The sequence below is a fragment of the Orbicella franksi genome, chromosome 3 (assembly GCF_964199315.1).
Source record: "Orbicella franksi chromosome 3, jaOrbFran1.1, whole genome shotgun sequence".
Lineage (NCBI taxonomy): Eukaryota > Metazoa > Cnidaria > Anthozoa > Scleractinia > Merulinidae > Orbicella > Orbicella franksi.
In genome coordinates, this window is record NC_138147.1 from 5,523,170 (window position 1) to 5,551,104 (window position 27,935).

Genomic DNA, 27,935 nt, shown 5'->3' on the forward strand with positions numbered 1-27,935 from the left:
CATTTTTTTTTTTTTTATCAGAGTCAATGCTATTTTTTCACTGCACGCGTGCCGACAAACGTCGGCATCATGTTTCAGTTAGGCTTTGTGTTTTCCACAATAAAAGACACGTTAAAAGGTTTAGGTGAGAATTTTTCTAAGCAAAAAAAAAAACTAGCTGTGAAATTGACAAGGTAAGAAAACTGTCAAAGCACAAACACGTAGCGAAAAATTTGTATGGAATTTTTTTTGTATGATTTCATCCAACTTGCATCAGCTATAATCAATCAACGTTTAAAAGAATTTTATAGCAAATAAAGCACGATACAAGAGTTGATAGGACGTGTTTCTCGTTTAAACAAATGAGGCATTACACAGGTTTGTGGTAAGCGTATATTTAATGACTGTTATCTTTGTTTTATCTTCTGTCAGCACTATAATAATTACTGTTAAATACTTACGGGAAGATTAAAAAATTATCAGATAACCCGCACCACCCTATTACCCGCAGCAACGGTAGTTTACTGAAAAATTAACGCATTACCCGCGGGTAATCTGCCAGAAATTACGGTACTAAAAAAGCCAAACGTTTTAAGTTTGACACTCACTCAACCAGTTTGTGTCGGGCTATGTAGACATAAACATACATAAATAAAATAAAACAAATGAATTACAATATTTAGAAAGGAAACCACGTCAGCCTTAGCTGGTTTTCACATGGGTCCTCTATCCTGGTCAAATTGGAATTTGGACATGTTGGTTTTTGTGGAGGGAGGAAAACCGGAGAACCTGGAGAAAAACCTGGGGAGCAAACTCAACCCACATATGGCACCAGGCTGGAGTCAAACCCAGGTCACATTGGTCGGGGAGAGGGCTCTCATGACTGCATCATCTATGCTTGATGTCTTAAATTTTGAGTGTGATGTCCCCAGTAATTTCCATATCCCTTCCACAGAAACACACCTCGCTGCTCTGGGAACTGCTGGAATTGCACAATATCAAAACAAGTAAAGTGGCATACTCATGACAGGTGTAACATGCAATTTTATTGTGCAAATAATGTTAGGCATACTCATGGCTTCTTTACACATCAAATATAATCCTTTTAATTGTATATACAGTTTTCACTCAATTCAATTTTCTTCATAAATATCCTCTCTGTACAAGTTTTAAAATATTAATATTTTACATTTGTTAAAAAAAGTCTCCAAATTTATTAGTCTTCTTGTTTACTTGGAACTCTTTTCGTTTTCCTTTTTGCCCAAACTGATGACATCAGATGTGTTGATCCAATTCCACAATTGTCTGGTAAAACCAGAAAAACACAAAATTAATGGAAATGGTCAAAAATTTAAGACACATGATATATGTGTTATATAATATAAAGTATTCTCCATTTATTTCCTCAAGGCTTAGTTCGTTTAACAATTCTCACGCTTTCCACCTATATAAGAGAAAATCTTCTGAAATATTAAAACGCCGGACTCTAAAGTTCTTAGAGAAAGTATCAAACAAGGACCTGCGTGAAAATTGCATACCGGCAGAACTAAACCTGTAAAACACACACGCATAAATCAAAGTATGCTGACGACCAGACTTGAAGTCGATACCATGACCATAAAAGCACCCCAGACTCAGGTAAAAGTGAGTCTGCTATTGTCTGGACGAATATCTCTTGCGTCAAGGCGCAAACGTTTTTATTTTTATTTTATAAACTACGAAATTGAAGCCAATACGGACAGAATAAATCGTACTTACCCTTTGTACACGCTAAAATTTTGCCGAGAATGTGGCACAAGTTTCAAGGGAAGAAATGCCAAAACTTGCGCTTTCAAATCAGCAGGAATCAACGCTATTGTACTCGAAGGTTTAGTTGATTTAGAGCCTGGAATTTTAGCACAGGCGTTGTTTTGTGGCCAAGTGGATATTTGCAAATGACGTCAGTATTTGCATGAAAAAAGAATGTTAACACACTCGCTAAAGCCATGGCGACACCCGATTAAGCTAGAACCGGGAAACCTTGTGGGCGACAATTACCACCATAGTTTGGATATTTTTCCTTTGAAGTCACTAAGCGTTTTTGCTTTACGTGGATGTACAGATTTAACAGTAAACTAGTGTACATTCCAACACATAAAATTCTACACGAGGTAACATTGATGTCATTGATTAAAAACAAATTTATTCAGCCCATTATATTAATCTTGAACTTCGTCAAATCAGATATATTTGATGGACTTATTTTCTTAAAAACTAGGTGGCAGATTACACTAAGTCCAATTTTTTAAAATTGTTTTTATGTGCTTTCAAGGGTTCACCACTCCTCGCGATGGCGAGAAAGAAAAATAAACTGCCTCTGGCCCCCAGGTAGTAGATATTTTCGTGTTAAGCCAACCATGGCCAGCTGTTTCAGTGTCGAAAAAAACATCTTTTTTAAAATGATCGAACCTCAGTTGTTATGGGTTTAAATAGTAGTTACGTACATAGCTGAGGTATGATTTTTTTCTTTAAAAAAGTATCTTGTGCTGTCAGTCACTTGGACTTAAATTATTCCAGTGTTTCGGTATTGTTTTCTTTTTTCACGTGTGGGTGTAAAGTGCAAGAAATCGAAATTTCAAGGTGTTTCTGTTTATAATTATCGATTATCGAGAACTGAACTAAAGATGAAGAAAAAGCAGAAGAAACCAAATCACCGCGGACGACCAAAATGTATAAACGGCTGAACCTCTTCGATAACCACCAAGAAAATTGTACTCTACTTCACCAAGAAGTGGTTCTTGGTTTGTTCACTCGAGCAGTACTAGTGCAGAGTGGACGGGAGGGATCGCAGCGGCAGGGGGGGGGGGGGGGGATGTGAGAGTGCGGGAAAGGTAGACAGCTAGGGGCACTTCCCATTCGGCCAAAGATTCCGAAACTCTGAAAACTGAAAGCATCCAGAAAATCTGAGTTGTCGAATTTCCGAAATGTGAACTATTCATTCGACATTCTGAAAAAACAAATCGAACGAACTGACGGAAATTCCCAGCCGTAGAAAGTTTAGAATTTCAACGGAAATTTCCAAACATTCAAACAGGAATTTGGATTGAATGAAAACCGTCCTAAAGTCCCCCGTGCAGAGTTCGTTGAGCGAGTGCATTGGAAAGTTACACCAGTTTCAATACGAGCACGAGTTTCAAATCTCAATCCAATTACCTTCGCACGTACTTTCTTCTCATTTGCTGGCCAGGTGAATAGAAGACCGTGACTGTGTACAGTGTTTATTGAAATGGGATTGGATGGAAACCTGATACAGCTTAAATTATAAACCATTTGAGTTTGAAACTGAAAGTCGCACCCGTACTATAATTAAGTCTCGTATTCTTACTCCAGTACAGACTGCTCATTGACTTTAGCACTGCTCGCTTGTCAAAGTTTATCTCATGAGAAGTTCTCCCAGAACAGCCAAAACCCTCTCACGCAAGTGAGCAACCACGTGAGGTGTATGAAATTCAGGCGGTGACAAAACTCCCCATGTAAAGACAAAACTAAGAAGCTGAAAGGCTTTGACCAAATAAATCAGAGGGTGCGTTCCTTTGGGGTGATCTGGATCAGGATCAGTGATCCAAGATCACTCTGATCATGTTTTATCAAAGGAACCGATGAATCCGTGACCAGAGGGGATTCATCGGTTGCTTTGATGCACCATGATCAGAGTGATCTTGGATCACTGATCTTGATCCAGATCACCCCAAAGGAACGCAACCAGAGAGTAATTAAGCCAACTGCATGGTGTAGTATGATTGCCAGCGAGCTACGAAAATGATACTGAACGTTGAGCGAGAAGATAAACATTGGCGTGATGAAAACGAAAGTACCAGTCACGCGATTCTTGGAACCGCTCAGGGTTTTCCGAGAATAGCTGTCACACCATTTTCTCGGTAAATTATTTAACTCTTTAACCCAAAACGTTTGTCTTAAATTTGCTTGAAAGATTCTTTTCTCACTTTGGACGGACAAAAAGGTCGAAAACCGCTCAATTCTATTTGGATTGAGTCGAGTTGTGGTTGCGAGGTGCACTTGCCTTGTCTTGGGTTGTTCTTCGGCGGCAAATCCGTCAAATCGCAGGTATGGCCGGAGGTACGCTTCAAAACTTTGAAGGCAATAGAATAGCCGTTTCTGATCAGGGAATGGTTGCTGTTGTAAATAAACGTGAAAACTGCGTTGTACTTTACGGCAAGGGTGTCGATGAGTGCGTCCCCTGGATGACTACAAGAATTACAGAGGGGCTTTCGATTCCTTACGACGTGTGTTTTGCGCCGAATAACAGCCTCGTTGTTTCAGACATTGGGGATAACAGAATAAAGATTTATAAATTGGAAGGAGGTCCACAACTAGCAAATCAAATTGTGATTGGTAATGATCGCTTGAAACGGTTGATCGTACGAGATTTGAATTCCGACAGAGTGGAATGTCCTTTAATGGGAAGTGTCTTGGCGCTGATTACAGCATTTCGAATCCCTCAAAATTTAGTCATCGGTCCAGGGCCTCCATCTCGGCTATTTGTCACAAGTGCAACCGATGTACTCCTTATCAACATTGATTGGATCAATTTAATTGTCCTGGGCTCCTCTCTGGTATGTTCTCCTGCTGATTGGTGTTCTGTACAATTCAACAGGAGTTTAGTTTGTGACGAGGCAAGCGCAGTTCAAGATCACAAAGCAAATCACAGAGTTGGAGGATTTAATCCTTTGGCGATCACCAAAGCTCAATTCTGTGCGATGTTTTACCACGTAACTGAAACTAGCCGCACGAGATTTTCTTGTCTGAAAGAATCAGAGTGCAAGGTTGGAAAACGAGGAGATAGAAAGAAATTTGCTGAAACGGTCGTCATTTATGTTCGATTAACGGAGAAAAATGGTCGGCTTTTATTTCACGCCAGATATGGCAATTGCTACGAAGGTGCTTATGAAAGTACTACCCATGCAGAATATTTCATGTTGACGGACGAACAATTCAGACAAGCCGTTCATCTGCTTCGAGATCAGAAGGGAGGCTTCATTGATATGTTCATGAACAAACAGCCTTGCTTCTGGTCGACAGGACACGGTAAAAAAACCTATCTCAAGATGAAGGATTGTGCAAAGGATATGGTAGATTTCTACAACCTCCATTGTATACCACACGGTATAAAATTGACCATTCATCTTTGCCAGTTGTACAAACTGGTGGATATGCTACCCGGCGGTCAAGAAATATCTCTGGCAACAGATATCAGGAATGCTCGACTAGGGGTGAAAATAATGTTTTCTTGTGGTATTGAACTGAAAGCCATGACTCAACACAACTGGGATAAACTTGCTGAGTTTGCAAACATCACACTTCCAGCATATCGAAACAGCGACCGACAAAAGTTGGACCAACACGTTCAAGGAGTTCTTGCTGAAATAAAAAGATCGCCGATTACTCCACTAAATTGGCTGTTCGTACCGTGATAATCTTATCACGAGTCAACTAACATATTCAACACAACAGAAATAGTTTAAAGTGCTTCTTTACCATCACTCACAAAGATCAGTTTCAGATTTGCTCATAAACATTGTGTCTAGCACGAACAAGTGAACTAATTCCTTTTTTTAAAGTACGTTTGACTCAGTCGATTATGCTTTTGTTTCCTACACAGTTTTGTCCATATCTCCATAAACTTTTTTATTATACATGTTACATATTGTTTCCTTTATTAGATTATCATAATTGCGTACTTTATGTAAACTCAGAATTCACGGTTTTTTAATGTACGCTGAAACACTTATTAGTGTTTTTCCTTGTGTTCAGCCGATCAAGCAAAAACTGGCGTACTGAGCAAAACAACTCTCAGTAGCTTGAAAGTTTCCTGTTGATGTGTCAGCAACAGCGGATAGTCAAGGTGACATTGTGAAAGTTTGTAAAGAGAGGCACACTGAACTGGGACGCTGGGACTAAACTTAACCAGCAAAATAAGATTAATAACACAATTTTCTTAGGTTCAACTACCGCTTAATTCCAAAACCGATGGAAGAGGGGGACTTATCGTTGGGAATATTTCGTTTGGATTATACAAAACGAAAGTTGGAAGGGATTTTGTGTCTGGAACTGTACATGTGAGAATTCCTTATTCTTTGTGAAACCTCTGTACGGACTTCCTACAAAGTCATTATGCCTTGTGAGAAATCGCACGGCTTGAGGTAATATTGACTGAGTCAGTTTACACTGATGTTTTCACAACACGCTAAACTACTCTTATAACCCAGTCTCCTGATGTAACTCCCACAAAAAAGGTTTTTACATAAGGGTACGTTATTTTGAATGAAAATTACTCGTACGGGCGCATCCTACAGGCCCCTACAAACATCAGTTCCCTAACTACCTAGTCTTGCCTCGGATAAATTATTGGGCTTAAAAAACGAAGTCTAAAATGAACACAAATACGAAGAACAACATAAGGATATAATTACGTCGTGCTCTGAGGCTTCTATCTCTCTTCCTACAAGATAAAAAAACCTTACGATTCGAATTATTTTGAGCAACGACGTTATGTTAATTACTTCTGGAAAAATCTACAGTGTTTATGTAACATGCGATCTGTCAAATTATTTTTAGATAATTACATCACTTTTTCTCAGAAATGGTCCGTTTTCCGAGAAATTCTGCTCATGGTTATTATAAATGCAACACGACATTTGCTGGTTCGAACCGACATTTTAGTCATTTTGCCAGGGAGAGATAGGTTCATAAAGACTTCGAAGCTTGTCTTGTTTTCAACCCTTCCAAAGAAAGGTGGTTCTTGATGATTCTTCGGCTAAAAGCATTAGCTTTACTTGTTTCATCGACTCTCCCTCGGTGTTTCTGGTTCACCGGCCTTTGTTGATATTTGAATATTTCTGAATAAGCCGCCGTACAGCAATTAGTGAAGCAACATAAATTTATTCAGTGCAATCAGTGGTATTTTTGATCATTTGTTCACTGCCTGAGCAAAACCGTGGGTTCATGGCGGAAGGATTTTCAGTGCCAAGCGAAACAGGGCTTACAATCTCTGAGCAAGGGTGGCTGGCAGTAGCCAAGAGAAGTGCAGCTTGTGTCGAGTTGTATCGCAACCTAGTAGGAGACACTGGTGACACAAGATCATCGGGAAACGAAACAATAACAGAGCACCTTGTAAGACCTTATGATGTTTGCTTTGCCCCAAACAACCACCTCGTCATCACAGACAACGGCGACAACTGCATCAAGGTGTATAATCTGGTTGGAAAGCCACGACTTGTCAGTAAATTTATTTGTCATGAAAGAAACGGGAACACTGTCATCGAAAAAACGGAATGTAACCCAGGTAGCCCACCTTCATCTAAAAATGTTACCCCTCAGAGTATAACAGCTGGTCCGAGTCCTTTATGTCAACTTTTTGTGGTTTTCGCTCCTTTGAATCATATTGTAGTTATTACTATGGACTGGAATACGGTGGAGGCAATCGACTTCCAACAGCTTTCCCCGCCGCGAGACTGGGCGTCAGTCCAGTTGAGCGAGATTAAAGAGTGTGATAAGGTCACTATTGTACACGATCACACAGAAAATCATAAAGTCGGAGGACGAAACCCACTGGCTATCACTAAAGCTCATTTTTGTGCCATGTTTTACCATGTCACAGAGAGAAAGAGAGATCACATCAGCTACAAATGTCTCGATGGGCCGATGTGTCGTGTTGGACAAAAGTCGAGGCAACGGAATCCAAAAGTTGATTATGCCGCCTCGGTCGTCGTCTATGTTAGGTTGACAGACTCCAACGACCGGTTGATTTTCCACGCTAGATATGGAAACTGCTTCTACGGTGAACGTCGAAACACAATTCATGGCGAGTATTTTATGCTGATGGACGACGAGTTTCGACAAGCAATCCAACTGCTTCGTCGCGAGAGGGGAGGGAATATCAACATGTTCATGAACAAACAGCCTTGCTACAGATCAACGAAGCATCACGACAAACGACCTGATCTCAAGAAAAAAGAATGTGCGCAGGACTTAGTAGATTTCTTTGCTGCACATTGCTCATCTCACAGCATCAAGTTGATCATAAATCTCTGCCAGTTGCATAAAGTCGACAGGGTGCCAACGCGGCCTTTCGAGAATGATATTCGGAACGCCCGAGAAGGGATGCGTAAGATGATTTCTGCCGGCATTGAACTGAAGGCCATGACAGAGGGAAGCTGGGAACAACTTGCAGGTCTAGCTAGCATTGAATTGCCAGAATATCAAGACAGCGAACGGCAGAAGTTAGATCAACACATTGACGAATTTCTGGCGGGTATAAATTCGGCTTTAAGCTAAAACCGAGAAAGCCCCACCGTAAAACCCGCGTGGGAACCGTAAAAAGGCACTGAAAAAGATGATACTCCTGATTGTGTGACTGGATCGGATGTTGAGAACGTGAGTTTGAAAACAGCGAATCCTGTTTAATCATTTAATAATCTTCACTACCGGCCCCGGTTGGTAAAAATAATCCGCGGGAACCTGCAAAAGCATGTTCCAGCATTTTTTAAAACATTATTTGAAATAATTGTAAATATGGATTACTAAATGGGGCCAAATAAAGTGTGATGTTGTTGTCAGTTCCACTCCTTCAAATGTTCACTTTCACCCTGCGCAACTTTGTTATATGTCCGCTGAGAATCGAAATAATATCAGTACAGGGTAAACCATTTTTGACTTACATTTACAAATTGACGCTTTCATAGTTACCTTGTCAGTTACCAATTCTGTCAATTCAGATCTTTGGTACAAATTTATCGTTCCTTGTTTCATTACCCTTTACCTGCCTGTAAAAAAGCTCCACCTACCATTAATAACAAAGTTTGAAAAGAGAGCAGCCCATTTGTCGATCTATAGCAAGATATTGTAAATCAGTGAAATTCAACCCTAAACAAATGATATCCCGCGAAAACGCGCCCAACTATTTTGAAATCGCGCTAACAGCCGCCCAGGGTGGATCTAAGGGGAAGGGGAGAGGGGGTCGGAGGGTTCGATCGAACCCCCTGAGTTAAAACAAAAAATGAGACATTATAATGCGCTGACTTGGCCTCAAGAATGCCGCAAATCCCATTTCCGAGGACCTTAATTCTCCATTTCAACACCCCCCACAATATACCTTGTTTGCCCCCAAAATTTTGCATAAGCATTGTTTTCAGTTTCTCTTGGGACGACTGTAATACCCAGGGGAAATGGGAAACAAAGGTTATGCAGAATTTTGGGGGGCAAACAAGGTGCATTATGGGCGATGTGAAAATGGCGAATAGGCCTTATCACGGTTTTTGACGCCATCTTGACGGGTAGGCAAAGCAGTGTTTGTACGGGAATCCGATGGCAAATAACTTTCCCCAAAATTGAATTTTATACAATTTGTGAATTTGGCTGGGCAGAGGCGCGGTTCGCGGGAAAAAAAATTACAGACAAAAGCATGGCTGAATTAGACAAATTTACTGAGCGTCTTCTAGCCAAGCTACATCCCTAAAACGTGGTGAATGCAATCTTCTACCTGGAGTATTTTAACGTTTGGAAAAAAAAAACATCATTCGCCATCGGATTTCCATACAAACACTGTAATTTCTGACCGCTTTGCCTATCCGGCAAGATGGCGTCGAAAACCGTGATAAGGCCTACCTCGAGCCAGAGCCCTGGGAACTACTAAGTTTACGACGCCAAGAAACTGGTACCGAACACGGCACCGAAACAAAAAACATGGCGGACGTAGAAGATGAAGTTGAGGTACTTTTTGTGTTTTTAATTATAATAGTTGGCGGATTTTCAAGGATATATTTTAGGTTGCTGACGAACTCTTCGTTTTGAGAGTTTTCTCGATGGAGGATTCAGTCTGCTTTGAAACGAACCAACACCAGTTGAGGTCGTTTTGTTTGCAGGACGAATCCGAGTCAAACCAGGCAGAAACCACAGGAAAACGTAAAAGGCTTTTCCACAAGGAATGTAAGTTGGAAGATAAATTTTAGTTATCCATTACAATAGAAAATGTATATCAATGTTATTTATTTGTGGTGGATGTTTGATTTTAGCGTAAATGGAAAGCAAATGATAGAAACGATAGCCTCAATTTGGCGCGAAATACGGACAGATATTTTTCCGCGGACGTTGTTTGTTCCGAGTAGTGGACAGTTTTCCTGGCATTTTCATGTCAGATGAGTTTATTGTGCTTATTATCGTTCAGATATTTTTACATACTGTTGCTCTTCTGTGGCGACCTCTGTAATCTAAGCTGTTATTGCCAAAATAATTCTGCGGTGTCAGAAAATATTGCTACTTTGCTCAAAATGTTTAGTGCTATTTAAAATTTTTAACAATATAGCAGGGGTGAAAACTGAACCTCCAAGCAAAAGGAGCAAATTTTAAAAACTGGGGAATATCGTTTGGGGATATCATCTGATATTCCCCAGGTTTGGCTGCATCATGTGACATGTTCAGAACAATAATGCTCAAGAAAATATTTAAATTTTTAGGATCATGTGCACTTAAGGCATCTGTGGTCAAGTGTCAATTGATACTATTGATCACACCCTCGATTGACATCTTGATTGACATCCTGATCGATACTCGGTTGACACTCAGTTGACACTCATGAACATTTGATCAACAGTTGGTTGATAGTCAGCCAAGTGTCGACCATCTCATATGCATCGATCAAAAATTAGCTGACTCTCAACCAACTGTCAACTGAGATGTCAATCAATTGTTGCTCAAGTGTCAACCCAGGTGTCGATGGAGTGTTGATCGAGGATATCAATCAAGGGTATGGATCGACACTCAACCGCAAATGCCTTTACTACACATGATCCAATTTATATACAGTTGAACCTTCCAAAAGCAGACACCATTGGGACCAGAAAAAGTGTTTGTATTTGTGAGAGATGTCTGCTTATGGGAAGTAAATAATGCAGTGGTTACAAGTATGTAGCTGGGACCATTACTAAGTGTCCATTTATGGAAGGTGTACGCCTTCAGGAGGTGTCTGTTAGTGGAGGTTCAAGTGGAGTCTCTAAATAACCTTCCTTTTGCTTTAAGTGAGATGCATGATGTTTGGCTTTGGTGATGATCAAGTACCTTTCACTGAATCTGTGGATTTGCTGGAAGATCTTGTTGTAGAATACATCACAGAAATGGTAAGAAAACAAGACTTTGTACACATATATAGCCTTATTGTGATTAAATAAATCACCAATTCCATACAGCTTTCCTTACTTATGGGAGGTATATATATATGCTACTTAAGGGTAAAATGACTTGCAGAAATAGCAGATTCGTTTAATGGCATGTTACCTTAAGCATGTTTGTCCAGTTAAAGTAAAGAATACCATAAAGATTCTAGATGAAAGGCTGAATTTGATGGAGAGAGGTTGTGCCTGAGTACCAAGCACAAGAGAACTGCAGTGCTCAAACCAGAATAAGACTCTCAAAATGTTTTCCGATTCACCAGCTAGTCAGTAAGAGAACCCCATATGTAAAGATGAAAGATAAGTTGTTATATCTCTTATCATACTCATCATTGTAATCATTGTATAATTTTTATAGAATGAAGTATCTACAGAGCTCAACATTGCGACCGCTGGGGTCGCCAATGTGACCAATTTTTTTTCACTGGCAATAACTTTTCACGCTTTCCACTGAAATCCTTTTGCTGGCGACTAAATCTGAAAACTTAGGGGTCAACTCACCCCAAGGTTTTTTCCTGAAAATTGAGTCCTGATCTTGAATATTAATGTAGTAACAACTTTGTTGATATCTTATTTAAAACGAACCCATCTTGAACATAAAATAAAATTCTATGAATTTTCTCCAGACACTAAAGGCAATGGAAGTTGGTAAAAAAAGGAAAGGTGCATGTCGAGGATAGTGTCTTCTTGATCAGAAAGGATCCAAAGAAATATGCCAGAGTCAAAGTGAGGAATTTGTCCTGTGATAACAGATTTATTTGTATAATTATTTTTTGATTTTATAGATTCTGCATTCTTCTTCATCGCACTTTGCTATGTTTCAAGGACTGATCAGATAAATACATTATATCCCATTAAAGAATTTTAAAATAACTAAGTTGAAATTCAATATAATTTTTCTAAAATTTTCAATTGCTCCTCATTATTTTCCTTTATTTTAGGATCTCTTGACTATGAATGAAGAACTCAAGAAAGCAAGGAAGGCTTTTGACGCTGAAAGCTATGGAGAAATGGTGTAAAGTTTAGAGGGATATTCTGAATTTTAAAAGAAACTGCCTCATGAATATAACAATATAACAATGACAATAGTGTCATATGAGCAGGCACTTGCTCAAGGGCAAGTTCCTAAATAACCATTTACAAAAATTCCCAAAGTAGACTTGACAGGACAGCTCTAGTAAATGGGTGCAGAAAGTATCCCTTGAATGCTCAGCTGTAATGTTTTGAAAGTTGTCCGAGTTATTTCTAGGTTGGATAGTATCAACATAATTCGTCTCAGGCTGTCTACCGATACTTTTGCCTAGGAGTACAACAAAAGTCATGCCGGGCATTCTTCCGCAGACATTAGTTTAAAGACTGCCAGAAAGAACATCTTGTTTCATATGTGCATACAGAGTTCTGCTGTCAACACCCATAGTTTAATCTGATTTTCAGATGCCTGGAATATCATTAAAAATACATCTTAGCTTATCATTATTTACAACTCTCTTTCTTGGTATTTGGTCATGCAATAATATTTGACAATATATTATAAACCCTCTTTGAATTTTGTTTCATGATAGGTATTTCTCACAGTTGTGCATACATGTAAGCTCTGAGTGAAAGTTTCCCAATAAAATAAAATTCAGATCTCATTTTTGAAATACTGGTATTTTGTCATTCATGGGTCAAGATGATTGTTAAAACTCAGCTATCATGCCTGATTATTACAACATCTCATTGCATGGTTATAAGAAATCCCTTAATGGTCTGGTCATTGTATTACTAACCATAGAAAACTGCCACTTTATGTTTATTGTATAATATATTTGATTTATAGAGTGGTTTAAATTCTAAAGCTATGGTAATCACACTTACTAAAAAAGCCAAACGTTTTAAGTTTCATACTCACTCAACCAGCTTGTGTTGGGTTATGTAGACATGAACATACATAACTAAAATAAAATAAATAAATTACAATATTTAGAGAGGAAGCCATGTCAGCCTTAGCCGGTTTTCATGTGGATCCTCTATCCTGGTCAAATTGGAATTTGGACATGTTGGTTTTTGTGGAGGAGGAAAACCGGAGAACCCGGAGAAAAACCTGCAGAGCAAATTCAACCCACATATGGCACTGGGCTGGAATCAAACCCAGGCCACGTTGGTGGGAGGAGAGGGCTGTCACGACTGCATCATCCATACTTGATGTCTTAATTTTGAGTGTGATGTCCCCAGTAATTTCCATAACCCTTCCACAGAAACACACCTCACTGCTCTGGGAACTGCTGGAATTGCTTAATATCAAAACAAGTAAAGTGGCATACTCATGACAGGTGTAACACGCAATTTTATTGTGCAAATAATGTTAGGCATACTCATGGCTTCTTTACACATCGAATATAATCCTTTTAATTTTATGTACAGTTTTCACTCAATCCAATTTTCCTCATAAATATCCTCTGTGTACAAGTTTTAAACAATTAATATTTTACATCTTTTTAAAAAAGTCTCCAAATTTATTAGTCTTCTTGTTTACTTGGAACTCTTTTCGTTTTCCTTTTTGCCCAAACTGATGACATCAGATGTATTGATCCAATTCCACAATTGCCTGATAAAACCAGAAAAACACAAAATTAATGGAAATGCTTATAGAACATAATAATTATTCCCACTGAAAATGGTTTATTTGTTTACAGGGGAAGTTAGAAACAACTTCTAGTTACTGAGACAGGAAATGTTCTTTTAAACCTTGTAAGTGTATCTGCTAATTTATAGAATAATCCAAAACAGAAGTTATATTGCTTTGTTTCCTACAATGCCACCATGTCTGTTTAACAAGAATTTATTGTAAGATTGTACTGGGACATAACTATACTCATGGTCAAAACTAGTTGAGAGAAACACCACAGTATTGAATGATACATGTAATCCTCTTCCATCAAATGCAACTAAAAAAAATTTGAGTGTTTTCCAGTGCCCCCTCTCCTTGTTCAATGCTTTATCAGAAGGTTGTCCATACACAAGGCATGAGTTATGGACAACAGCAACAATGATAAGGGAGAGGGGGGAAAAACGTTGCTTACACATTTTATCTACAACCTGAGAAGCAGTTAGTGTCACAACAATCCTGTCCAGGACTGTAGCTTGGAAATGGAAAATTGTGAGCTGGAATATCAGTAATTAAAAAATAATTTTATGAGATAATTTAGCATGTTTTCCGAGAAGTTCCCTTGTTGACTGTAATGATTGCAGACTTGGCTCCTTTAGAGCGGATATATCATACTAGAAATGTCTGAAAGTACGAGTACCATTTACTAAATGGAATGGCACAGGAATATTACCTAAGTGCAAACTAAGACAAATAAAAGTCCATATATACCTGGCATCTTTTTGTTTAATTTTTGACCTGTCTAGTAGGGACTGTAGTTCTTGCTCAAGCTCCTGAGATATGTGGACAAAAGCACAAAAAGCAGTGAGTGACTAAATGGGAGGAATGGATGGGAAAAGGCATGATTATACCAAGGGCATTAGCCAGCAGAACAGGCATAATTTTTTTGCATAGTTTAGGCAAACAGAGGAGAAAGCAAGGCCAGCACGAAGCCTGAGTCGCACACAAGGGAAAGAGCGATTTTTTTTGTGCTCTTCCCTTCACGTGTGATTTTGCATTTCAAGCTTGCCTCGCTTTCTCCTCTGTTTGCCTAAACTATGCAAAAAATTACGCCTGTTCTGCAAGTTAAGGGCATAGCTATAGGGAGTCCTGGGTTGCTCATGACCCCCCTTTGATAAGCCTTTTTTAAGCAAACAACCTAAAACACAGCATGGAGGTCAACATGACAATCTGGTTGGTACCTTAAGTTAGACCCAGTGTGACCCCCCTTTAAAAAATCCTGGCAATGCCCCTGTGTACCAGCCTGATATTTTCAATTTCCCTTGAATGTTTGAGCTATCGGGAGTTGACTGTATGTCTCTGTGGAGTTCAGTGATGCACTCCATTGTATACATGTATTATTTACATAACATGACATGAAGATGACAATATACAACTGTACACTATAAGGTAAGTCTTGTTCTCACCTCAATTGTTTGCTCCAGAAACTGATTCTGCTTGCATAATTTTTGTATGTCCACCTAGTATTTGAAATTATTGGGTTATTCAATGATACATAATAGAATACATAAAAATTAATAATTATGATACAATGTTATTATCAAGGCTGTAGTAGAGAACTGCATGCACCAAAGTAGCTGTCAAAAAATTCTAACCAACGAGTCAATTAAGTAGATTTGTCAAAATTGTACTCAGGGCTAGAAAAAAATAATGATACTGCTTCAAAAGTATTTGCCAACATGTGTATCAGTACAAATCACCTGTGTGTGATTCACTCAAGAAGGTCATCTTAACTTCAACATCAATTACCCAGCTAGTTAAGAACACCGTAAACTACCGCTTACAAGCCGTGGGCTTATACAACTTTGTAAGGGCTTTTAGACGGGCTTATAAGCATAGCCCTGGATTTATATTTTAGGGTGCTTATAAACAAAATTTAAAAAAAACGTTTTGAAAAAAGCTATATCTGCGTCGATCAAAGAGGTTTTCTCATTTACTGGTTTTTAGTTAAGCTTTAAAACATCACAATAAAACGAATTCAAATCAAGGAAAGCTAGAGAAGGCTTATATCTGTGGGATCTTATAACCAGATGTATTTTTGGGTTTACAGATCGATGAGCCTATAACCAAGGGGCTTATTATTAGGTGGGGGGGCCTATAAGAGGCAGTTTATGTTATTACGTTTAAACACAATTACAGAACAGAATTTGACTGCAGCCTCAGCACTACTGTCAATATACTGGTGTCTAATATGTACTTTATATAAGGATCCAATTTCATTGATTGCACCTCTGTTTCCTTGATACACTGTTCAAGATGTTGACAGACAGTAATGGGCACACAGTACTCCTTCTGATGTCTCTTAATGTCATCAATAGTATCAAGCTGAGCTAAAATCTATGAGGAAGAAAACAACCTATCAGTCATAATTAGCAGGAACTCACATTACTAGGTAGCAAAATTAATCTGTTCTGTAGTGCAGTCAGTAATAGTGCAAGCTCTTCATAGAGCTTGGAAAATACTTAATCACTCTTTTTCCATTTTTTTTTAACGGACATCTATTGAGTAAACTTTCCATGTGTTTTCCTGGTCTGTAAATCCAATACTTTATTCAAAAATTCCAGACTCTTTAATATGAACTCGTGTGAGACTCTATTAACCTTTCTTGTGACTTCTCTCAATTCTCCTTGTTCATCTCCGACGTAAACAAATAACTTATCGAACAGCAAAAATTAATCACTAACACCAATGCAACATGCAGTGCAAATGTAACCAAGTAAAAATAACTACCTGGGCATGTAATTCTTCTACTTGTTCTTCAAGGTCTTTTGGGACTTCTTCAATATGAACTGACACTTTGGTTTGGGGCTCTATCCAAAAAAAAAAACAAATCAAGATGATTGGAAATAGCTATAGGCAAGTACATTATTTTGAATTCATAAAGTATAATTTTGAGGAGCCTACATAAAAGAGAAAATATACTGAGTATTTTTGTGACAATTACCTAGGCAAGGTACATGTTTGTCACAATTTTTTGGGCTTTATAAAGCCTCTAAAATAAGTTGTATCAAGCCCAGATTGACCTTCCACAAGTTTGCTTTAAAATTACACTGTACATAAACGTTTGCACATGATGAACATCTCTGAGCCAAACAAAACCAACTGAATCAGATGACACGAAATTGTCCAAACATCTATTTAAACAAAAACATGCAAAAGTGAAACTCTGCTACCAGACACCTCCTGTTCAACATCAACTCACCTCCTGTGAGCAGATACTTCTTTGGTCCAGCCAAATCACACAAACATCAAATTTTTAAGCTGCTATAAGTAGACACCTCTCCTTAGTCTACACACATTTCTTGAGTGTCTGGACACATTTGTGAAGTTCAGTTGTACTGTAGTTTATTTAGAAATTGAAAAAGTTTCTCACTGACTTACAAACTGAAGTTTACATCAACAGTACAAGTTACATTGAAATAAATTTCTAACCAACTGGAATGTTAGCTTCTAACTCTTCTGCTGCTTTTTGCTCCTCTTCTCGAAGGAGTTTGGTCAATCTGTTGAAAAATCAAGTCACACAGAAGTGTTTTTGTTCCCTGAGTAATATAAAATGTGTCTATTTATAATCATTATTTCAATAAACACAACAAATTCATGGAATAGATAAGATTGATTCACTGATGTACTCTGCCATTAAGGTTGCTATTACAGACTTCTGCAGGCATCTGTAGTCAAAATACTGTAAGCCTATGGTTTAAATAAATAAATCTTTAAAAAAGAGCTGCCCAGATAACGAGAATGACTCATACCACTACTAATGAATTGACTAGGCATTGAATTTGGCCACACACACACACACACACACACACACGCACGCACACACCAAAAACTATAGATGGAATACACATGGACTTGTTAACGTCAAGATCTTGTCCATCAAGATCCTGAAGTTTCAGCCAATGAGTATTTGACAGTTTCAGTGAAGGTTATTTATCTACCTTGCATTTTCTTCTAACAGGTGTCTTGCTTCCTTTTCCAGAGTTTCAACTCTCTTTTCTTCATCCTTCAGTTTATCCGAGCTGGATGGATTTTCTGAGAGACTGTCAATGTGATGATACAGCACTTTGTGCTGTGATGGCTTTTGTGTGTCTAACAAATATGACATGTAGCTGTCATACTCATCCTGTGAGTAAAAGAAGGAAAAATCTCCCCATAAATAAATCAATATACATGTAATCAGTTGTTATCATTTGTAATAAAATTTCCCCATTTAATGAATGGATTTTCTGAGAGACTGTCAATGTGATGGCACAGCACTTTGTGCTGTGATGGCTTTTGTGTGTCTAACAAATATGATATGTAGCTGTCATACTCATCCTGTGAGTAAAACAAGAAAAAATCTCCCCATAAATAAATCTCTATACATGTAATCAATTGTTATCATTTGTAATAAAATTTCCCCATTTAATGGGGAAACCTTTGCCTGCAGTACTTATCACAACTTTCATAGGTCTTAAACTATTCTTATTAACACTTAGTCAAGTACTCACTTTAATCTTTTTTAAAAGAGGACCGAATGTCTTGGACTCTTCAATGATCTCAGCAAAACATCTGTTGTATATCTGAAGTCTGTGAAAGTTTGGTCCCCTCTGACTTGCTGATTCCAGGGAAGATAGTTGCTACAATTGGCAAAAAACAATAAGTTACTGGTAACAATCAAAATATTTCTTTCAAGCTTTCATCTCTCCTGTCTACTGGCCTGGAGTAGCAGATTTCTGTTCTAGCCTGTACTTGTATATTCTATCTATCAATAACAATTAACATTTCTAATGTCACTATAGTATTCTCCCCCAAAACAACAGATTGCATTGGCTAAGACTTAAATAACAGCTGTATTCATAAAATTCACTGTTTCGCACATAATTATCTGTACTGTTGAGGAATGACTACCTTTGCAAGCTTGTGTTCCAAATTTCGCACATTCTTTTCTCCCGTGAGCACTCCTCGATCATGAACATCTCCGAGATGCATTACCTGGTCACCAAACCTCTTGAAGCTCGCGAACTGGTCTGCCTTGGTTGGGTAACTCAGGTAAGTCTCAACAAATGCTTGGTGCACATCTTCTGGTTTTGATTTCCCAGGGAGGTTACCAGCTGGAGAACATACATGTTGTTTAATAACTGATTGCTCAAACTCTACTTATGGTAAGGCATTTGCTTAGTATTAACAGGTGGATACATTTTTAAAATCTTTTATAACAAACTGAAAGTAAATAATGATGCCACATAAACAAAATATCACTTAAAAATAGAGCTGTAACCAGAATAAGACATATTGTAAAAGAAGTGAAATGTTCTCCAGTTGAAAAGATTTAAAAACACAAGCTTTTGGCTATCAGTCTATAGCCTTTAACAAATAAAAAATGTTGTTGGGTGAATGGAAATATCACTTATACTATAGATAGTATCTGGCCTGATGACTGGGTCTTGTGCTATATGCATGTAAAAATATTTATGTGTATTATACCAGACCATGAGATTTACATGTAACATTCCTCTAGTATATGTATTTTAACATAATCATACTTTACATTCAGGACGACGAGAGATAGAAAACAAAAAGTTACACAAAATGTTTCAATTGCTACCTTTGGTTTTTGTCATTGGTATCATTATTTCTGGCAGACGCAACTCCTCAACATGTATTTTGTCTTTGGCAAGCTTGCCTGATGTATCTGTACCATCTTTTAAAAGCATTTCTTCAACATCGTCTCCTGAGGCTGGCCTTGATTCTGGTTCTGCCAAATACCAAACAATAATAGAATCAACCAAAAAGTGACAACAGGAATCTGGCTTGTGGAAAAGATGCACTACTGTAACATGTATTGGTAGGTCCTGAAGAAACAGCAGGCTTTTTCTTCTTGTGGTCAAATTTTGAGTATATAGAAGTCTCGTTATCAAGTAAATTATTATCTTGAACTGTTACTTACTGAATTGTGCAATATTTCTCGTGGGCCCCAGACTGAACTCCACAAGACGATCTGCCATGGTCTTGTGCCTGAGTTCTGTTGAGCTGCATTCCCCTCTTCTCACTGGGTGGTCAACAAGTTGGTTTGGCGACTTGAGTCTGTAATTATTATGGAAAATGTAACTCACTACACAGGTCTGTAATAGGATCACAACCCCCCACCCCTTTCTGCTATCCTTATAAATGGCTTTGGGTTTCACCAGTTGAACACAAAAAAAAGGTAGGGAAAATTATCTTCAGAAGAGGCAAAATGTGTAGAAAAAATTTCATGGTTATTACTCAAAGTCTTCACTTCCGTTGTCTACTGTAGGTGTGAGTCCTGTTGTACTAGTTTGTCTGAGAGGTTATGGGACAAAGAAAGTGTTTAGTCAGTCAGTCAAGAATCCCTGTAATATCCGCGCACCTTCAATATGACCATAATTAAAGGTGTACGGTTGGTTGTATAACTGGTTTCCACTGTATCACTTTATAGTGCTAGGATCAAAGTCTCGATGTAAACAATTTACACTGACAATTGTACATGTGGCGCGCAATACAGCTTACGTACCGAATTGGTGGTTTATCTGAAGTCTCCCATCTTGCATGACGTTCTCCTGGAGGTTTTAAAAGCTTGCTAGAATTAAGATGACCACTTGTATAGGTTTTGATATCCTTTCTGTGAACTTCGTATATAGTTTCAAGCAAATCTTTGAGAGACGAAGGTTTTCGTCTGTCGTCCGCCATGTTTGTTGTTGCTCCGTCACCTTGGAGGACTCGCCCCAGATCCCACACAGACTTGGTTCCTAAGCCAAAATGGCGACTGGAAAGATGCCTCGAAATGCACTTTCATTGAAACAGGTAAAACTATCGAAAATAGTTCACTTCATGGGGAAATATGTTGCCCATATTGTAGCTAATTTATCTGCGGTCCGTCATTTATGATGATCGTGTCTTTTTATCTCGACAGTTCTTTCTCAGAAGACAAGTTTTAAGCCTATACCGAGAAATTTTACGAACCTTGCGAGAAGTTCCTAATGAAGATCACAGAAAAGAACTCGGCGATTGGGCAAGATCGGAGTTTAAGAAAAACAAAATTGAAAAGGACGAGGTAACTTACACAGAAAAGTAACAATAGAAAGTAATAGTTCATGTTTCAGGCGAGGGCTCTCGCCAGGGCTAAGCTAATATACACCGGGCTGCAGACAATCATCGCTGTACATGTTAAAATAGGTATTTAGAATGTACACGTGTCTAATGCCGTTTGAGCTGAAACAGACAAACAAAAAATATCGGTTCCTTGGTGAGGAATAATGTGACTACTACAGGTCATGTCGGAAGCTGCTGATGATGAGATGATAGGAGCTGACTATACTCACATCTGATGTTAAGCAAACCAGATGGGAAAGAGAGGTGGAAGAAAAAAAGAAAGGGCTATTTTCTGTGAAACCATAAAACAACCAGAAAACTTCAAAAGTGGTTGTGCAGGATCAATCCCCAGGGGGCGGGGGGTTATTCCTAGAAAAGTTGGGTGGGGGTGTGCAGCCCACTTCTCAAAACCCTTACCTTATTTACCCTTACCTTCACTTTCACCTTACCTTATTTATGACCAAAATCTGCGATATTCCCTACCCTATTTATGACCTGACCAAATATTCGATACCCTATTTATGAACTAACCATTTAATTAAAACCTTGTTTCAGATCTGCATTGTAATAAGTTCCCTAGTTCAGACCAATGTTAAATTACCGTAAACATAATTTGTGAAGGGCTTTTGTTGATTTGATAATGATGAAAAAGTAGCTTCTTCTTAGAAATATACCCATATCAAGGCTAGAGTGCAAAAACCATACCCTGTTTATGACCAAAATGGCCAAAATAGGCTAAAGTCGATACCCTATTTATGACCAAAATGGCTGAAAAACCATACCATTTGGGGCCCCACATACCTATATAGCTCATGTAAGGGAGTACCCCCCCCCCCCCGATCAATGAGGACAGTGCCTGGTCCAATACTTTGAGAATATTGGACTGGCAAAGGAGCAATCTGATTGGTTGATCTCAGGTATTGGCCCTCTGAACCGACTAAGTTGTGTATAATATTAAAATCAAAAAAACTTCTGACTGCAACTGTGCCAGTGATTCCATTATCCAGTTCTGTAGTGTAGAGTGAAAATAATATGCAAATGAATACCTATATTTTCCCACAAATTTTTGCATTTTAGCACTCAGGATTTCTGGAAAGTAAAATGTAAAATATTAAATCTCTTATATTTAGGGATTTTAGTGTATCTATAATTGTTTCATGTTTTTACGTGTCATTTGTATTTTGACTCACCTTGTAGGCTTGCCAAAATACATTGCAAGACTCAGAGAAAAAACAGTGAGGCACACTAAAATGTCTAATAAGATGTATGAATCCTTCCTTAGATTGTAATCAAGATGATGTTGTCCCAGGGTCGACTCACACTGAGGGAAATTTCCTCTGCTATTCACCTAGCAAAATAAGCTCTGCGAAAAACCTGTGTCTCAACTGTGAAAGGCTGTTGATGGTGAGTCCTTGACTCCAGTTACTGGTTTATGCAAACAAATGGAACATTGTGCAACATGCTGAATTATCAAGAGTGGTGAGAAAATAGATTTTTTTCGGATGAGTTCACCAAAAGCATTTGGAAAGTTAAGCCAAGTCTGTATTGTGGTTATTAGTCAGGATGGACAAGATTCAAGGAGATTCAATGCAGGGAACACAACAAACTTTTATTACCACGAGCGAGTCCCACACAAGATACTCATGTACATGAATGCATGTATAAAAACTACATGTAAACTACAACAATCTGATTCCAAGTCAAAATCCAAGTCGTTATTCATAGCATCTCCTCTTGTTCTAGCATTTTAATTGAGAACTATTCTTGAGTCAGCATTACTATTCTTGAGTCAGCATTACTAATACTGAATGGAGTGTAACATATAGGCTACCCACATTGCAATTTAGGCAACACAGAGTGCTTTTAGGCTAGCTGGTCTGTTGTTTAGGCCAACTGCAGTGCTATTTAGCTCAGAGCAATTCCTGCGATGAGTTGCTCATTTCAAGAACCAGACTTCTAGGAGAAATCAGAAGGTGAGCCAAGATTAGTTACAGCAGTTACTCTATCTACACATGTTCAGAAACTGTTGTCAAACTTGAACACATGTGCACAATCAAATCTCTGGTTCCAGATTTTGATTTTGTCTAGGATATTGCATGTTCTGTCACAACTGACCAAAAACACGCCCTCTGGAAACAAGTTTACTCTTGCCTACCCATCACCATGTTTGAAAGTTCATGGGGAGTTAGAATTAATACTGCTAACTGACCAGCAAGCCAATGACTCAGGCATTTGAATCTGTCTTGGATTTGTGGGAAAATGGAAAATGTGTTCTTTCTCCGTCTAGACGTGGTTGTTAATGACATTAAATATTGAAAATTGAACTGGTAGATTGAGCTTATAATCAGGGATAAGCATCAACTTGAAATTCTCTTCTTATGTCAAGGAAACATTAATCAACCATGTTTGTTATTTTAATTATGTTTATTCTTTTAATTTATTTCTTGACTTTAACCTGACCCTGAGGATATGCCACAGTTTTACCCCACCGCCTGGAACTTACCCACCCACTCATTGTTTCGGAAACAGAATTCTAGCTGAAATTGTACTAAATTATTTCTTGTATCATTCACGTCATTATTTTAAAATTCAGTTGCTAGATAATAATTATTCATACTCAAACTAACAGAAACTACCAAGAAGTGTTAACATTCTTTACAAGAAAATGGACATTGAGTCCGAACATTTGGGTACTCTTCAAAGTATCCACTCTTAGCATATTCAGGACAAGCTGGGTTGTAATCTTTGCAGTCTGTTGAGAAAAATCATCATGTTTTAAAATTTATCTCTGATTTATAGCTTTTGTGGTTTTCTGAATATATGCAAGATTCCAAGTTTAGTTTAAGAAACAACCACCACTCGTCATTAACATCTAGTAGTCTGTGGTTCTATTTAGATTGTTTATTTTTGGACATTCTTGATCATCATTTTTAAGATCTATACAGGGAGTTTTAAAGTACGAACCATGTTTATTCTAAGTTTATTCTAGCATAACGTGCCACACCTAGCCTCTTGGGGTGTCTGGAAATGGTTAGAAAAAATGGTTGTACATTATCATTACTTCTGTTCTTTCTTTCCTTTTTAATATAAACTCTTGCCCCTGCCTCGATTAGTTCTGGAACTAGTTGCCGGGGCAAGCAGTTTTTGTAACTATTTAAGAAAAGAAAAGAAAGTTAAAGTTAATGTTTGAAATGCAAGCAAGCCCTCCTACACCTCATACAAGAGAGCTTGCGCACAAATTAACTAAAATTAATAGAGCGGTTTTCAATTAAAAGTGTCGTGAAACCAAAAGCAAAGTAATCACTCAAGCCAATCACAAAGGACACAGACAATAAAGCACTTAAACCAATCAAAACTCGAAGTAATTAGATGTTAGCTGACGCAAAGTGCGGGACAACGTGTGCGAATAAGTCACGATTTCTGTTAGGTTTTAGTTCTGATTGGATGAAAAAGTGGCACAAGTTTTTTTAAGCCAATCGTGTAGCGTAGTTGATGAAAAAACAGTTACTTTTCGACGCTCAACTGAAAACCGCTCTAGAGTAAAGGCCATGAATATCTTAGGTGTTAGGCGAACGTTTAATAATCAATTCAATGTCAAATCATGAATATAGAATGCTTATCCCAAGGACCTCCGCTCTTGAGCTGGCTGCTATGCATACAACCTGAACTTACTAGGTGTAGGTGTTGGTCCAGCCTGGGTGATAGGCGTGACAAGCTTGTAAACGAAATTCCTTTTTCCTCTTCCCACACAGACTGGATGTTTAGGCTCGCAGGGCATGTTGGGATTCGGTCCCACACACCCATTGGCAGCTCCATCGTGATCATAACCAATGCCGGGTTTTACTCCACTCCAACATTCGCCGAAAAACTGCAATCCAAAATATGTGAATCCCTTGCTTCTTGTTGCATTTGCACAACTGCATGCCAAGCTGTGGAAGGGAACAATCACAAAACGAAAATATTTGTACATTTGTTAATTTGAAACAACAAGTGTGGAAGAAATAAAACAACGGCTAAGAGAGCAGATCAAGAAAGTTAGGCGAAGACAAGCAATAAATGACTCATTGCTGCAAAATTCTACACTTAATGATTTTTTGTTGTTGAAATTGTTGCCCATCACTTGTGAAAACGATTTAATGATGGATGTTCCACTTTGACTCAAACAGATAGGTTTCAAAGCAGCGCATAGCCACGAATCTGTACCCTGTGTGGCTAAGTAACGGTCTTTAATAGCTTGGCACAACCCTGGGTATCTGAGACTTTTCCTGCGCGGTTTCTGGCCAAGGTCCAGCCGCGTGCAAGACAAAGCCTCCAGTACTTTGAATGTTGTGCCTGATTGGTAAAAAACCAAAATCTGGGATGTGATCTGATTGGTTTGCACTTACAGTTTGTCGAAAAGTAATTGGTTTTGCATTACTTCGATACACGATTAGGTTCCTGAAACAAAATCATCTATCGCGCTATATTTAGAGTGATTTCACTTGAGTTTTGAAAGTAATTCGGAGTTGCTTTGCTTTCACATTACTATGCTAAGCGATTGGCTTAAGAAAAAAAAAAAAAAAACTCGCGCACTTTTTCATCCATTCAGAAGTAAAACTAAAACCCATCTTGACTAGTTCGCACACGTTTTCCCGCGCTTCGCGTCAGCTACCTAATTGGTTGGTAGATTAGACTCTTTGCGATTGGTTATAGTGATTGTTTTGCATGGTTTTGCTTTACGACACTCAATTGAAAACTGCTCTATAGAACATAACTGTTAGTCTTGTAATTGGAAAACCAGTTGAAGAACCTCCACGGTACAGTACCATTTTAAAGCAAGGCATTGTTCACTTGCTTGTTATGCCTCACCGTTTGATAAAATTCCCCCAGTCATTCCAGTTGTCGTTAAGCTGGTTTCGATAGTTCAGCAATAGCACCGGGAGAGGTCGCTTGTTGTCTTTAAAACATCCCTCTTTGACAAAGTTTTCTTCGCATCCCTCAAAACTCCCTGAATGATGAAGAATTACAAGGAAAAACTGTTCTGTAATGTGATCAATTAATTAATCCCTATTGATAGTGAGTTGCCTGGCGGTGTGCGGTTGTTAACAAAATGGCGGCCGCTTCTTTGCGTTTTCAAAGTGTCTGTGAAAGGGATTTAGATAAAGTTTTGAAAGAATGATAGATTTATACTAAAATAATTAGATCATTCACTCTCGATTTCTGTGCGGTAAATTCGAGGTTAAACAAAGTTCGATACAAAATGGTAATCTAATATAGCTATAGCTCCTTGGACAGTAACAAAAAGCGAACTGAAGTCACTACTTGCGCTGAGCCTCACTCGTTATCCAAGTGATGAGCTTCAGGGGCCAAATTCGCTTGGTACAACATTCAGCTAGAAACTAATTCACAAGAATTTCCTCTCTCTAAAATTACAGTAAGGACATTTCAGAACCATGAACTCTTGACATTTCTTTGTCCATGTTCTTTTGGCAACAATAGAATAAATTAAGGCTATTTATGTAATACACAAGATTAGCGTTTTCACAGGGGAAAAACGCTAAATACTCTTGGTTATATAAAGAGCCCGCATGTTATACATTGCTTGCAAAAAATTTGAGACGTTAAAATTTTGGACGTTCAATTTTCGGTCACTTTTTGTCTCATTTCGGACAAATTTAAGACAAAAATGTATGGCACTTTGTTGAAACGTACCTAAAGTAAATTTGCGCCAATAAAACACGAATTAGACTGAAACAGCATCTGTGAAAATTAAGCCTGGTTCACACTAGCGACATAACGACATAACGACATAAGGAAAAGATCAGTTTTATCTTTATGTCGTTATGTTCATGCTGTTATGTTGCTAATATGTCATTATGTCTACATGTTCACACTACAAACATAACGTCCTTTTTACGTCGAGATAACGTCCTTTTTATGTCGTTCGTGACATAACGATATAAGGAAAAGATCAGTTTTTTCCTTACGTCGTTGTATTCATGCTGTTATGTCGCTTTGATGTCATCAGTTATGTCAGGATGTTCACACTGCAAACATAACGACATAACGTGACGTCCTTCTTATGTCGTTATGTTTATGTCGTTATGCCGTTAATATGTCTCTAGTGTGAACTAGGCCTAAAAGTTAAATATGTCACTCTTGCACTTACCGGATACCAAAAAAACTGTGATACTAGCAAGTGTGAGATACAACGTCGAGGAGAATATGTTAATCAGTAGTTGCATTGCTATAAGAAAAAGAAAAAAATAAAAGGCGACAACATAAAACAAAGAAACAAACAAAGAAAAAAATTTGCAAACTATAAAATGGAAAATATATTGCACTTGACGCTTAGATGTTTATAATTAGGCAAATTGGCCGTGGTTAACCGAGCAACCCACTGAAAGCAAACCTAGTTTAGACTTACCTTGATTATTTTCAGTTTTTAAATGGTTTTAAAAAACTACAGAAGCAGCCCACTAATCAAGGCAGTTGTCATCGCTTATAAGGATGCTATCACGGCCGCGTTATTTCACTGTTAAAATACACTGAAAAAATACTTACAGGTATTTACTCACGGTAAGAATCTTTCTAGTACTCCTGTTAGAATCCGGGTAGAATCAAATTTACGAAATTACCGCCTAAAAGTTCTTTTTTATCGATGTATGTTTTTGACTCAAAACGCCTGTGCCAAATCGTGACAAGAATGACGTTAATAATAATTTTTAAGCCATAAACACGAGGGGCGGGAACATCTAATAAATGCGACAACAGCAAACGTTTCGGGAAGAATCTAGAAAATTACTGCCTGGAATCCTGAGACTCGAAAAATTTTCTGCCGGGAAGTAAACTAGAAATACGGCATGTATCAACGGATCAATGCATTGCAAATAATAACGGGAACATTGCACATAATTAAGAAAAAACACGAGAACACTCGTAAGTTTCGGTGCGATCGATTGAAATAGCATTTATTAAAGTTGTCGCCTCCAGTATAGATAAGCTCTTAACGC

At 38.2% G+C, this 27,935-nt stretch overlaps 5 protein-coding genes and 1 pseudogene across 7 annotated transcripts; 4 read left to right on the top strand and 2 right to left on the bottom strand.

Annotated features, from left to right (window-relative positions):
* Window positions 1–277: 277 nt before the first annotated feature.
* Window positions 278–20,587, bottom strand: LOC145480857 (uncharacterized protein C6orf118-like). 2 transcript variants are annotated; one of them, XM_081459191.1, is made up of 12 exons: window positions 20,366–20,587; window positions 19,781–19,917; window positions 19,439–19,588; window positions 18,742–18,944; window positions 18,342–18,470; window positions 17,790–17,974; window positions 17,281–17,348; window positions 16,579–16,658; window positions 16,078–16,185; window positions 15,255–15,308; window positions 14,560–14,621; window positions 278–1,284 (listed from the first exon to the last, which is right to left on the bottom strand). In XM_081459191.1, exons 1-12 carry the CDS (start codon window positions 20,539–20,541, stop codon window positions 1,209–1,211), a joined length of 1,428 nt encoding a protein of 475 aa, XP_081315317.1. In that variant the 5' UTR covers window positions 20,542–20,587; the 3' UTR covers window positions 278–1,208. The 2 variants fall into 2 exon arrangements, with proteins under 2 accessions (XP_081315317.1, XP_081315318.1); XM_081459192.1 differs by lacking the exon at window positions 278–1,284 and adding an exon at window positions 13,511–13,788.
* LOC145480858 (uncharacterized) lies at window positions 2,571–5,679 on the top strand. The gene has a single exon (XM_081459193.1). It carries the CDS (start codon window positions 4,086–4,088, stop codon window positions 5,448–5,450), a length of 1,365 nt encoding a protein of 454 aa, XP_081315319.1. The 5' UTR covers window positions 2,571–4,085; the 3' UTR covers window positions 5,451–5,679.
* Window positions 5,753–8,313, top strand: LOC145480860 (uncharacterized). The gene has a single exon (XM_081459194.1). The coding sequence runs from the start codon at window positions 6,982–6,984 to the stop codon at window positions 8,311–8,313; it is 1,332 nt and encodes a 443-aa protein (XP_081315320.1). The 5' UTR covers window positions 5,753–6,981.
* LOC145480862 (transcription initiation factor TFIID subunit 13-like) lies at window positions 9,708–12,844 on the top strand (annotated as a pseudogene). Its single transcript, XR_014048564.1, has 5 exons — window positions 9,708–9,747; window positions 9,900–9,963; window positions 11,053–11,150; window positions 11,828–11,927; window positions 12,143–12,844. The product of XR_014048564.1 is annotated as a transcription initiation factor TFIID subunit 13-like (transcript).
* Window positions 20,559–24,140, top strand: LOC145480863 (LYR motif-containing protein 2-like). Its single transcript, XM_081459196.1, has 3 exons — window positions 20,559–20,655; window positions 20,765–20,905; window positions 22,226–24,140. The coding sequence occupies exons 1-3, from the start codon at window positions 20,611–20,613 to the stop codon at window positions 22,301–22,303; spliced, it is 264 nt and encodes an 87-aa protein (XP_081315322.1). The 5' UTR covers window positions 20,559–20,610; the 3' UTR covers window positions 22,304–24,140.
* Window positions 23,589–27,394, bottom strand: LOC145480864 (uncharacterized). The gene is made up of 4 exons (XM_081459197.1): window positions 27,092–27,394; window positions 25,792–25,930; window positions 24,616–24,872; window positions 23,589–23,695 (listed from the first exon to the last, which is right to left on the bottom strand). The coding sequence occupies exons 1-4, from the start codon at window positions 27,165–27,167 to the stop codon at window positions 23,589–23,591; spliced, it is 579 nt and encodes a 192-aa protein (XP_081315323.1). The 5' UTR covers window positions 27,168–27,394.
* Window positions 27,395–27,935: the final 541 nt, after the last annotated feature.